This window comes from Scomber scombrus, chromosome 13 (genome assembly GCF_963691925.1).
Source record: "Scomber scombrus chromosome 13, fScoSco1.1, whole genome shotgun sequence".
NCBI classification, from domain to species: Eukaryota; Metazoa; Chordata; class Actinopteri; order Scombriformes; family Scombridae; genus Scomber; species Scomber scombrus.
Window position 1 is genome coordinate 6,691,555 of NC_084982.1, and position 13,784 is coordinate 6,705,338.

The 13,784-nt window shown below is 37.5% G+C and overlaps 1 protein-coding gene across 1 annotated transcript in view; it reads right to left on the reverse strand.

Moving 5' to 3' along the window:
- Positions 1-8,753: 8,753 nt before the first annotated feature.
- Positions 8,754-13,784, reverse strand: part of itgb5 (integrin, beta 5) — a 42,241-nt gene continuing 37,210 nt past the window's right edge. Inside the window, exons 14-16 of the mRNA XM_062431837.1 lie at positions 13,210-13,329; positions 12,013-12,179; positions 8,754-11,117 (exon numbers count right to left, since the gene is read on the reverse strand). Coding sequence (XP_062287821.1) covers positions 11,022-11,117; positions 12,013-12,179; positions 13,210-13,329 — 383 coding nt within the window. The 3' untranslated portion in view covers positions 8,754-11,021. The remainder of the gene's footprint in view (positions 11,118-12,012; positions 12,180-13,209; positions 13,330-13,784) is intronic.

Here is a 13,784-nt window from a genome sequence, read left to right on the forward strand (position 1 = left end):
CTTCAGTAAAAATCACCTCTTAAATTTGGTGTGATCATGTGTATCATATTCTTCGAAGGAAGCTTTTTTTCCCCCAAATTCCTCTTTCGTAACTGATGAAACACAAATTTTGGTTACACAAGACAAAGCGCATGATCTGGCGAGACATCTACTCAAGACAAAACAAGGCAATCATGGTATGAAAAGGTCACCGATCATAAAAATTGGTGAATGAATGAATTACTTCAATCACACAGGTGTTTAAGTATGATACATAATCTAACATTTCTATTTATGTTATAATGGTCAGTTGGCAATTAAATAAATACTTCTTAATTATGTCTAAATGTATTCACATAGCGAAGGTCTTTTAAATCTTATACCTCAAATTTCAGATACTTTGTTTAATGTTACGCAAACAAAGTTTTAATCAGTTGATTTGAAGGCAGAAGTCCGCAAATCTTGAGATATTTTTACATTATATTGTTGTTGGCTGATATCTAATGTAGTAGGGAGCACTATAGGAAACACTACGCTTAACTGCTCTTGAACACAACCCTTGTCTGATAACTACCCCGCCCTTCCAATCAATCAGGGACAGGGATATATAGCTGTAGACTGATATTCACATATTAGAATGAAGCTACCTTGTTGTAGATGTCTAGTTGGGATAATTGTTTCAGCTTCCTTGCTGGTATTCCCTGTGAGTCTTCCCAGTTGTAGACTCAGTAAGTAGGAACCAGACAACTCTGAATTGATTTTATGGTTTATGCAGGTACAGGACTATATTAATGACAAATCTCTTTTGTTGGTCTCCACCTGCTGCTGTTTTGCCATACGTGTTTTTTTTAAACATTGTTGTGGAAGATACTGCCATCTTTAATTTTTCTGTAGTTCCTTATTTCTTTCATTTAATGGAGCTGAGTGCCAGTCAATATGTGGTTAAAACCACTTCAACACATGAGTATAGTCTTTTTGTTGTGTGCATGTGTTTGGGTTACTGTGACTATACTTGTGGTGAGCATATGGTAGCACCGCTAGATACTGGGGGCAATGGCAATTCTCTTTGGGTTTGCCACTATAAGTGACATTTGTGTCATTTGACCTATTATTCATATGATAATATTGATTATTACAGAATTAGTTCAGTAATATGGTAATGTTCTATGTTTTTGTCTTTTAAGACAAAATAGGAAACACATTCAGAACAAATATTTTGCAATGGATAACTTGTTTCTGTTCATTTGTGTATTGATACAAGAGCCCATATTGGATTTTTCAGGTTGATGCAGAGAGTAAAAAAAAAATATATATATATTTTATTGATATATTTTGTTAATATATACAGAATATATACATATACGCACTGTTTTTGCAGTAATTCAACCAAATGTGGTTACACACTTATAACAAAGATATGTAATGGAGGAATGATATTTAACAGTTTAACAATAAAGTTTATGTGACATCAGTGCACTGAAGACGTAAACTTGGGAATTCAATAATTATAAATAACTATAAATAAAAAACAAAGAACAAAAACATATGCATATATAATAAACACGAATCATACATAAAATGCTGCCTATATAACTTTTTTTTTTTTTTAAATATCGGTGTATATCGGACAACACGCCAATACCGATATAACTGTGATAGGCCAATATTGGCTGACTGATAGATCGGGCGGGCTCTACTTGATACATTGTTACATTTCTAATATAATTCATTATTGTAAGACCACAGAGGAGCAAGTTTCTGGTAATCATCCAGTTAAGTTGTTTTTATTTGTTTTATCTTTTCATTTGCTCATTTCACCTAATGAAATGTGTAATAGAGTTTGAAAGTATGGGTATTTTTATATTTATTTAGTTAGTAAAGTCTTAGTGGGCTTCGAGTATTTGAAACTTGTAAACAGTAAGAGGAAATGGTGGAGAATTTCCCTAAATGTTGGGGGTCGTGTCTGGTCAGTAATTACTGCCCTGAAATGACGTGACATCCTCTGGGCCCTCCATACTTCTCCACACATGCCAAACACGTTTCTGGAGCAGAGCTTATTTTATTATTCAGACTCTCTCAGGCTGTATGTAACTGTTTCCTGGGAACTACCTCCACATGCACATCAAACACAACAGACCCAGATGGTGAGAGGATGGACGGATTGGAGGGAGGGACACATGCAGAGGATAATAGTTTCTTTGTTTCTGGGTTGTTCTCTATGGGCTGTACAAACTGACTTTCATGACTTAACATACCGGCACTGGCATGGGTCACACTGGAGGGGGTGGTGGTGTTTCTCCCTCTGGTGGTCTATGACACATATTCACTTACACAATCACACACACATAAACACACACACCCTCTTCAGTGCTTTGTTAAAGACCCTTGCACCAAATGAACTGATATCAGAGTAAAAAAGTTAAACTAGCTTAAAACAACTTTAGTAGAGAGGTCCTGATTAATCCAAGAGTATCTTTGGTTTCACCAGTATTAACCTACTTCTTATAATACTCTTTCAGACATTTTGGTAGAGAATGTTTAATACATAAATGTATCATCATGTTTCCACAAAAAGAAACAGAAACTGAAAAATAGGGTAGAAGAAGGACAAAAGAACTTTGTTGGACTTGTGTTCTCCAAGCACATTAAGTTACCACAAACGCAGCTTCCAAAGCAAATGTGCTGAATGCTGCCATTCATGTAGATTCATTGACAGATACCACTGCCCACCAGCATATTTCTGTTATACAGGCTACAGCCACAATTTATCCTTTCATGGCCATCTATCCAGCAGTTGCTGAGTCATTCCACTTTGAACCAAATATGTTGGTCAAAGTGTTGTTGAGATGAAAAGTTGGGGTCACCAGTTATTAGGACTCATTCTTTAAGGCTGATGTTTGGGCTAGGCCCCTTACTTTCAGTGAAGACTAATATTAATGCCACAGATAATATTTCGGAGCAGTGATCCTCCGATACAAGCCTGAAACCAAATTTTCACTATCTCAGGGTTTAAGGGTTGATTAACTGAGTATAGATATTTAAAGATCTACAACGTTTTAAGACATATAGAAATACTCTGCTGAAAGATTGTGTGGCATCTAGCAGAACAGACTTGGCAGAAATGGCACATAATATTCATAAGTTTGTTTTATAAGAAAATAAGAATAGTTGTGTTTTCATTACCTTAGAATGAGCCCTTTATATCTAAAGAGGGAGCAGATCCTCTTCCACAGAGGCCACTATGTTGCACTGCCATGTTTCTATGGTAGCCCAGAATGGACAAACCAAACACTGGCACAGGGCCTTTTGCATTTTTCATGAGGTTGGCAGCCACCATGGGTTCTTTCTCCATGCTTGAAAGGGGAGGAGGGCAAATAGGGAGGGAGCGAGGGGGTTATTCAGTTGGTTGCTATTTGCAATTTCACCACTAGATGCCACTAAATACTACACACTGGTACTTAAACTACTGAATACAAGATGTTTCCTACTCCACTGTAAAGTCCATTCTTAGTGTTTGTGCATTGGAAGTGTCCACATTTAAATATGGAATTTGCAATAAATTATGTACTATTTGTCAATGTGTTTATACAGCAGCATAAAATTCAGACAGTAGAAATAAGACAGATGTGACATCTGAGGCCAAAAAGCCATAGCCTTACAACAGAACTCACCACAATATAAGAAAATGAACAAACAAAGCAAGGAAAAAACTGCCAAACTAATAAATGGTAAATATGAAATACACAGAAAATAAATGACAATAAGAAACACAACATGAAGAGGAAAGTTTACCAATCAGCAGGTAATAATGGCATAAAAACCAAGACCTCTATGAAAGAAAATGCAATAAAATTATACATCATAATTTAGATTTCCTCTCTGTAGGCAGACTCGTCGCCTTTGGTGATCAGCCCCACTAGTCGTGTCGTCTTCATATTTAACTATGGTGGTGGCGTTGGGAGAGGATACATAGTACAGTTATTGTAGTGATTACTTTTTTTTCATCATTGCAAACTTTTGATAATGTGCACCGTGGCACTCCATATCTGTACATTTGAGTGGACACTGGCCAAGTTAGTGAAGATTATCAACCTGTTTGGTATCATAAAAAGAAATCAGAAGAAGAATTACATTTGAAGCACTCCCTAAAGATCTGGTTAGGTTTAGCAAGACACATATTTCCTCGCCCACTTATTTCTGTTCCTGCAACAGTGCAATGTTTCAGATGATCCACTAGATGGCAGCAGAAGGTAGGAAGCTGGGGAGCAACCAGTCTTCTAATGAACACAAGTCAACATTTGAAGTGCTGCCATCAATAATACACTGTGCTATCTGTACACATACTGTACATGTACTGTACTATATGTATTATAAATGTATGAATCATGTTATTCAGCTCTAAAAGAAGAAACTCTTAAAAACAAATATGCACTCACAATCATTAAGAAAACAAGTAGCAGCCCAAAAATCTAGTGGAACATTAGGAAAACAAGGTATCTTGGAATTACCATGTCTGATTTACAAGATAATATCCATTTAAGATTTAAGAATAGTGACGACATACAGTATATTTCACTTTGTAGGTGCAGACTTGGTGTTTTCCTACTTTGGTCCATTTCCTGTAATTCACCCACTACTTTTAGACACGTTTTAGACCAAAAAAAAGCTACTTTATGGCTCAAGAGTTTAAATAAAGTTATACCACCAAACTTAATGTGACAGGTGCAGGATGGAAGCAGATACGGCAATAATTCTGTCCAACAGTGCACGTATTTCAAACGTAACTCTCAGAACAGACTGACAATACCAGCATTCAGCAACAGGAGGTGAAAGGTCAAAACACAGTGACTTTCTGACAATGTTGTTTTTTACGCCTCATAGAGCTTTTGTGATGCATATGACTCGAATATGAAGTCAGCGCTCCACAGTGTTGTGACCGTGGATGCAATTGGATGGCAACAGAGAGGACTAGTGACAAATGAGCTGCTGTCACACTTACACACACACACACACACACACACACACACACACACACACACACACACACACACACACACACACACACACACACACACACACACAGAGCAGTTCATGTGAAAACTTTCCTGAATCGTCTCAGGATCCAGGCCACAGTTTAAACAAACCATTTTTACATCACAAAGAGAAGTTCCTGCTCCAAAGAAAACACAGCACTCCACTCTATCTCCACATTGTGGAGCCAAACAGACGACTGTTTCATGAGTAACACGGTGGATAATTCATCAGTGAAGACAGTGAAGTCATAAATTACCCTGATAATATTACACTGATATGCTGTCACTCCTGACACCGTTTCACATGTGTATTTTATAAATGGAGGAGAAGATATTCAAAATGCTGTCAAGTATAGTTTCCTGTTGAGAAATGAAATGTCTGGTGAAACATGACAAGAGGTGAAAAGTAAATTATGACTTTTTCTCTGTTGTATGTGAATACAATTTAGAGATGATGGTAGTCTGCCTGAGTGTTTTGTTTGTATTAGACTTTAATTCACTTCAAAGGGGGATTAAGTGCATTTTAATCCATTAAAATCTCTCTTTCTATCACATCATCCCCTGTAATCTTTCATTTTTGCCTTCAAATAAAGGCAAAAATAGCATTACCTTAAGAACTCTGAGAAACAACCTTCAGCTCAGTTACACAATGCAGTTACACAATGCATTTATATTTTATCTTTAAAACTTGTAAGATCTTATAAAAGCTGTAAAAGTTGATACAAAAAGATGACATTTCCCAAATCAGGAGGTTGGTGAACCTTGTATTTTCTATATTTATTTACTTCAGTATCTTCAGTGATCATTCTTCACAATAAGTAATTTCACTTTTGATACTTGACTGCATTGTATTGCAAATACATACTTAAAAATGTAAATGCAGGACTTATCCTTGGAGTATTTTATCATTGTGATACTGGTAAGACAATTACGATCACTAACTGTTACCAGAGTTGTCAGTAATGATGTAAGTACATACCAACAGTTACTGAATCTCCTTTACAAACAGCTGAATGAGAGGTGGTACAGACATGTGACAAATTAAAGGAAAAACCAACAGAAAATGTGTCTTAGTAAGGTGTCCATATGATTCACTTTATTTTCATACTCATCAAAGCATTCAGTGACTCCTCATGCCCTATGGATGGGCCAGTTTTTAATTTAATTAGTCATCTGTCTGTGTGTGCATTCAAAGATTGCTTAATTTAAAGTTAACCCTCGTTTTCAGTTCCTCTAAATAGAACAGCTGACAGTCTGAGGAGAACAGAAAGAGAGAGAACACTCTCAAGTACACACTGAATGGAAAGACGCTGCATTGAGGAAAATAAAGCAGAAGGGTGGAAGAAGGAGTTTTCTTTTTTTATGTAGTGAAGAAGTCAAATACAGGAACAAAACCCTCCAGTCAGGAATAGTTTCATCCAGTGGAAAAACTTTACTCAGATGAGTGTGAAGTGTGAGAGGAGCAAGAAGAGAAAGTTTGACCTAAGTAGTCTCTCCTTTATATACAGTACAGTGTACAGAGACCCGAAACACACACACACACACACACACACACACAAATTATGTGAATAAATATTCAGTCACTTTTTCACTCAGTGTGAAATTTGTAAAATGGTCAACCTTGAAGGTGAAAAATATGTTGTTTTAAACACTATAATGTAACATTAAAGACTACATAGAATATTTTTGAGCAATGTTGGAATCATAATAATGTTACAAATGCATATGATTGGATATAACAATATAATATAACTATGCAGGTCATTTGCCAGAAAGAAAAAAGAAAAGAGAAATAACTGCACATAAGGTTATATATAGCATGTTATGGTATAGTAAGTGTCTATGGAAAAAAAAAACCTCTAATAAATTTCCTCTGACTAAGTCTAAAACACAGCCAATGTATACTGCAGAGACAAGCGTTTACCCTCTTGAAAATCTATTCTCCATCACCCCCTGTGAGTGATGTGTTGGGCCAGTTCAGCAACAGCTAATTGGGTCATTGATTGTGTTAATTAGTGTGAGTGAATAAACCAGTGATTCATCAATGTCTGACGGTTTATTTTCCTGTGTTGACCCTTTTTTTGTGCACTTGTGATTTTCACCAAACTGTCATTCTGCACCCCTCCTCCACCTCCTCCTCCTCCTTCTGCTCCAAGCCAGATTACACCTGAGCTGAAAAAGTGACTTCACAAACATGACAGCGTGCTGGAAAAAGGTTTTCTCACAGTCAGGGAGGGAGAGAGTAGAGAGGGAGGAAAAAAAGAACACACAAAAACCAGGGGTGCAGAGATTAATGAGCTCATCTCGAGCAGGAATAACAGAAGATCACAGATGTAAGAGGTTCATCTTAAACCTCTGAACACAGCTGCTGGCTTCAGAGACACATGTGAGCTACTTGAGGCATAAACACAGAAAGTCTTTGTAGCTCTCAGTTGATTTGTTTGATTTATTCTACAGAAATTGTTCCATGACTACACACACTGCTGCTGTCAAGTTTTATTTTCGACCTTCCTGAAAATTTTCCAGTGTGTGAAAATGTTTCAGAAGACCAAAGATGCAGATGCAACCCACATGAACATGTTTGCCATCATCAGAGTTATTTTCTATCTAGAGTTGTTGTTGTTATGTATTTAAAGTAGAGTAATATTATTTAAACTTTTTTTTTGTTATTACTTTTACTGAGAAACCATATTTTAACTTCACTTAAAGCATTGTCATTTTTATTACTATTCATTTTGTTAGTTTTTAAAAGGTGCAGGTTGTAGGATTTAGTTGCATCAAGTGGCGAGGCTGCAGACTGCAACCAAACAAATGCCCCTCCTCTTCCAAGTGTGGCTGCGAAACGTGTGAAAAAAATGAAAGTCCCTCTCTAGAGCCTGAATTTGGTTTGTCCATTCTGGGCTGCTGTAGAAACATGGCAGTGCAACATGGTGGCCTCTGTGGAAAGGACACGCTCCCTATGTAAATATAAAGGGCTCATTCTAAGGTAACAAAAACACAACAATTCTTATTTTGAGGTGATTATTCACTAATGAAAACATACTCATGAATATTATATATTTAATTTGTGTCAAGTCTGTTCTGCTAGATGCCATTAAATTCCACACACTGCACCTTTAAATCTAAGTTTGTCTCTTCATGTTTTCAGTGTTTTCCCATTTCTTCTTTTTTGTGAAGCACATTTTTTTGAATAAAATTGCTATATAAATAGTTTCTTATATTTTTAATTGCAAAAGAGTGTAGGAAGTTGTGAAACTGCATCTCAACCTGTATACATGCACACTCAGATTTGTGAATGTGTATCTTCTTAATCTTTAACTGTGTGTATTCACAGATTTACATATTCACAAATCTGTGTTCACACGTACAGATTGAGACACAATGACACATTGCCAATAATATTGCTACAAGGATGGATGTACCATGCTTTAAAATAACGTAAACATAATTAAAGGGTTATATTATAAAAGCTCCAGCATCATCATTATACTGGTGAAGGGTCTGACCAGGGAAGTGTAAATTACAGCATCGAGGGACACATCAGACCAGCCTTCCCACACATCAAACATGGAGGAGCACGGTCAGTGGTGCGAGCAGATGTGTGACTAAACTTTGAAGTCTGCATATACACACAGTGGCAGTTATATGCGAGGTTTAAAATTAGACCTCAGATTTACGAATGTGTAACGTACAGCTGAGCCAAACACAACACACTCACTGGCTTTAGACATAAGCAAATTTATTGTTTTTGCTCTGTGCGCAGTATTACATAAACAAGTTGTAGTGCCATCATCCGTATGTGGAAATGTTCAGACTGTACAGGAAGAACGCTGCAGTCATGCTTTACGCTGGAGCTGAGGGAGAGGTGTGTGTGTGGGTGGATGGGTGAGTTTTTAGTACAGTGTGCCAAACCAAGTCAAAACTCCACAAGTGAAAACACTTTAATTTCATTTTGGCACTGTATGTACATACGTACCCATGCATTATTATTTACATACACTCTTTTTCACTCAAACACACTCGTACACACACAAACTCCAAGTCCCTGACACTTTCACTGTAAGACCACCACCAAAAAAAAAAAGGCCACAGAGCAGCTTCTCCCTCACCCCACTGTCAGAATTCCCTGTGACAGCTCAGACTCCACCTCCTCCTGTGGGAACAGCAACGGTAAATTTATGACACTGTATGTCACTATTTTCCACCCACTCCCGGAACAGGCGGGGTGGACAAGACGTCCCATAGACCTTATAACATAGCAGCAGTCATGTGCCAAATTTAATATTAACTCCATAAGACGTTAAAAGTACTGCATGTGTCTATATTCCAAATGAATGGTTATCTAGTGTAGATCTAATTAATGAGTTTAACAAATCTACTTAATCACATGGAGAATGCTTTAAGGCAGTTATCACATTACTGGCTAGCCAGTATTGAGCACATGAATCATGAATGAAGAGGCTGGTGGTATTTTTGTTTTTCTTATTGTCAACAAATTCCATGGAAAGACCAAAACCAGCAATGAATTGATCCCACTAACAAGTGTTTTCTGTTTATCCAAAGCCGGATTTTAAGCAGATGATTCTTCAGTGCCAAAGACCTCAACTGGTTTTCATTTTCATAACTCATTAATCATTTGGTCTATAAAATATGAAGTGAAGAAGATAGCTGCCAATTCATTTTCTGTTGACCGACTAATCTATTTAATTGTTTCTGCTCTGCTGTAAATTATTCATTGTACTATGAGGGTGTGTTCAACTGCAGTTGAAAATAATCTTGTATAGACTATTTACTCCTGTTTAAGTAATTTTTGCTAAAACGTAAAGTGGCCAGCTGCTGTAGGAAATGACTTGAAAAATGTTACAACTACATATTTTTGTAGTTGAATAAGGGTTTGGACATCAGTAGAGAAGTCATCACCTGGTTCAAGACCCTCTGGACCGCTGCCTGCATATCCCATTCAAATGAAAAGTCTGATAATCTGGATGGAAAATTGATCAAGTAGTAAGAAAATGATTAACATGTTGTTGGCTTTGGACTTCTCATTGGATTAGTTGACAATAAAAAAAATGAAAATAATAACTCATCATTTCATGGTTCAGAGGCCAGGGGGGTTAAATTAGTACCCTGTAATTCAGATTAGGAGGAGGCAGTGCAAGTGGAGTATAAAATAACACACACACACACACACACACACACACACACACACACACACACACACACACACACACACACACACACACACACACACACACACACACACACACACACACACACACACACACACACACACACACACACACACACACACACACACACACACACCAACAAAATAAAAGTTAAATCTTTATGAGACTTGACTTAATATTTTCTGTGCAAAATGAAGGTAGAAAGTCTATTGCTTAGTAAATGTTAGTAGTACCACAACATGATCAGAGTCACCTTCAGAAATATGTGCTTTTGAGAAATCCTGTACGTTTGAAATGATCTGAGGTGGAGTGAACCTCAGTTTATTCAAATGGAAGTCCGGTTGGATGCATAGTTTATACTAAAAAAAGGCATTTTTTAGTGTTTATAAAAATATACAAATATAAGCCGATGTTTTGCTCTGTACACAGAATGAATGAACGGTGGTTTTATGTGGTTGCAGTTATGTTTTTTTTATGAGTTTCTTTATGTTGTTTACCTGCAGACAAACTCACTGCTAAGTCTACTTTCTCTAAGACGCAGGAGTTGATGCTTCGCTGCTCCTCTGCAGACTGCCACCAGTGAAAACGCGAACGCAGAAGAAAAAGAAGTCACTTCTTTGTGGAAGGCTTACGGACTTCCTCCGTAAAGACAAAAAAAAAAAAAAAGGCCACGGGATCCTCTCTCAGACATAGTCTAGTTCATTTCACGTCTGTTATCAGTTGTGGACCGTGCAGAGGGATGAGTGTGTTCAGTCAGTCCGCCTCGGCCTCCGGGGATCTGTTTCGCTGGACCGGTCCTGCCGCGCCCCGTGCTGAGGGATCAGTGGACCCCCCCGTTGTAGGACTTCCCGTACATGTTGAAATCCGTTTCTACGAAATGTGTAGAGGTGGGCTGCTTGTACAGAGGGTTGGAGGCCTGAGAGAGTGACAGACAATGACAGAGAGTTATGAGATGATGGATAACTGCAGTCCTACTGACATTATCAACTGATTCTAGTTTATGACATAATGACGTCGGCACACTGGTTCAGAGTACAGAAATGACAAAGATATGCTGGAGATCATTTCGAAACCGTGTTACAGTTTGTCCACCAGACGCTTTCATTTTCTATTACACAGGGTTTTTATACTGTGGCAGAAGTGGGTCACCTTGCCTAAAACCTACACCACCCTCTGCTAACCAAAAGAGCTGGAGTTACCAAGTATACTCTATAATGAGTGTGGTGGTTGAGATAAGATGTAGTTTACCACCTCTGCTTGATAATGTCCTGAGGTAAACCATATCACTTATCTTGGTCACAATTATATAATAAGCAAATCTAATCTTATCAAAACATTTTTGTCATGTTTTGATGTTAAAAAAAGTAAGAGTTTCTGGCTGGGAAACTTTGTTGTAACCCCCCCGCTTCTATCTTTGCCCTCATGTTTCCTGTGTGCTCCTTAATCTCTGTCTGCTATCAAAAACAAAAATACCCAAAACAAGTTCAACATATTTCAGGACATTTTCCATTATTTACCACACATTTATATGTTTGTCTGATATACTCTGCAACATGGAAGTCCACTGTCATCACTCACTGACCCTCATTATTTATAATAACTTCCTTGTTTCACAGACTTTCGTGACAGACAAGAGAAACTATATCTCACCATCGACTGAAGAGAGGAACCGACTCAACTAAGTGGTCATTTGTGACTCATACTATGTTTAACTATGAGCCTCATACTTTTGCTTGGCATTTCCGGTTTGGTGTTAGCGGATAAACTATCAGTGATTTAGATCAAATGTTTAGTCGGGTGATCATGCTTACCATCTCGTATCGGGCACGTGAGCGTGCGTTCTGGAAGCGTGTAAACTCTCTCCGGTCATGAATGGTGATGACCAGCTTCCAGACAGCCAGCAGCAGCACTCCTACCAGCAGGATGCTGCCCACCACAGCCAGCAACACCATCATGGCATCTGGCCCGCCACCACACTCTGACACAGGAAATATTAGAGACATTGTCCAACGTATTAGACATAAAATGAGTTGATCATATTTTGGCTTTCACCATAATCAGTTTTATATCTGCTTTAAAAGAGAAATAAGAGCCTGGCTGGAATTAACTAGAGTGATCCTTTAATGGAGTTTGGTGCATGGAAATGATTAGTTGGTCAGGTTTAGTTGGAAACATTTCAAAATGTATTTCATTTCCAAAGCCAGAATTACAATAAAAAGTCAGCCAAAAATCTCCACCCCACCTTTTCCAGGAGAACTTTTTCCAAATTTTCAATTAGATTCTGAGCTCCTCTCTGTTGGAACCATTTACCAGATCATATTAGAAATTCCAGCAGTCTCAAATCATAAGACAAGAAATTAACCATAGTGACCAGTTAAGTAAGGCAACATCATATTCAATGCATCGGTAAATTGTCATCTTTCTCGTTACACTTATAACAACTTGGTTTTTTATGTTTTTGGTTAGTATTTGTCTGGATTTCTTTACTCTTACATTTTTATGTTGTATGTCTCACCATAAGAAGGCCATCCAACAAGCCCTTATTGTATCCTCCTGCACATTTCTCTTTTGTTGGTTATTGTTGACTCTCAAAAATTCTGCATGTATTAGGTTTTTTTTTTCTTTTATGTGCAATACATTTTAACAATAAACAATCACCAATTTCAAAATATTTCAGGTTTTGAGCCACAAACAAATATCTGAATGTTTCAATGTTTCAAATTTAACAACAACACAAATTCTTAAAATTTCAGTGAAGCCATTTTTAGTCAGACAAACAAGTCTGAGTCAATGTGTTGACGAGCACACACTTAGTGACTAGCATGGAAAACAACCTGAGGTCAGGCAAAGAACAAAAACAACTCCTGTTAATCCGTGCACCACAAACATAATATTAAGGTATTTGGTTCTTGGCAGGTGTCAATTTGTGACCCAGAAATCAGTGTGGTTAAAAAAAGAAGGTGTAATCATGAAGAATACTTAATCAGTTGTTGTTTGGAAGAACTGACCTGCCTCTTTAAGGGCTGTGAGGACGGATTGTCCGCTGGCGTGCTCAGAATATGTGAACTTCATCACACAATCGTTGTCTGTCTTATACAGACAAAGCACAGCACCGGGGTCCTCAGTATCTGTAAGGGATGAAAGTGTGAGAGAAACAGAGAAACAAACAGAGTTTCAATCAGTTAGAAAAAAGACAAACTGAATGATGCTGATTACAATTATACAGCTATATAGCAAGAGGAACTAATAAAGAGAAAAACATCCTTTGAGTGTCTTTTTTCCTTTGTGTTTACACTGAAATGATTATTTTAATAGCACAAAAAATATTTAGCATCTATACATTTCTAGCTGCATTTGAGAGCTGTAACATCCTATCATGATTATCATCTATCAGGGTTTGGCTTCAGATTGATAGAGTATGAATAGAGGATGGGGAGAGAAGATGAATTAAGGTCGAAGCTGAGGAGAGAAACTGAAAACACTTGTGAACGGTCATCACATAACTTGAATATCTTTGCTGTGAAATCAAATCTTGGCGGAAAAAAAGGAAAACGCATTCCCTGATTGAGTCGTTTAAATTCTC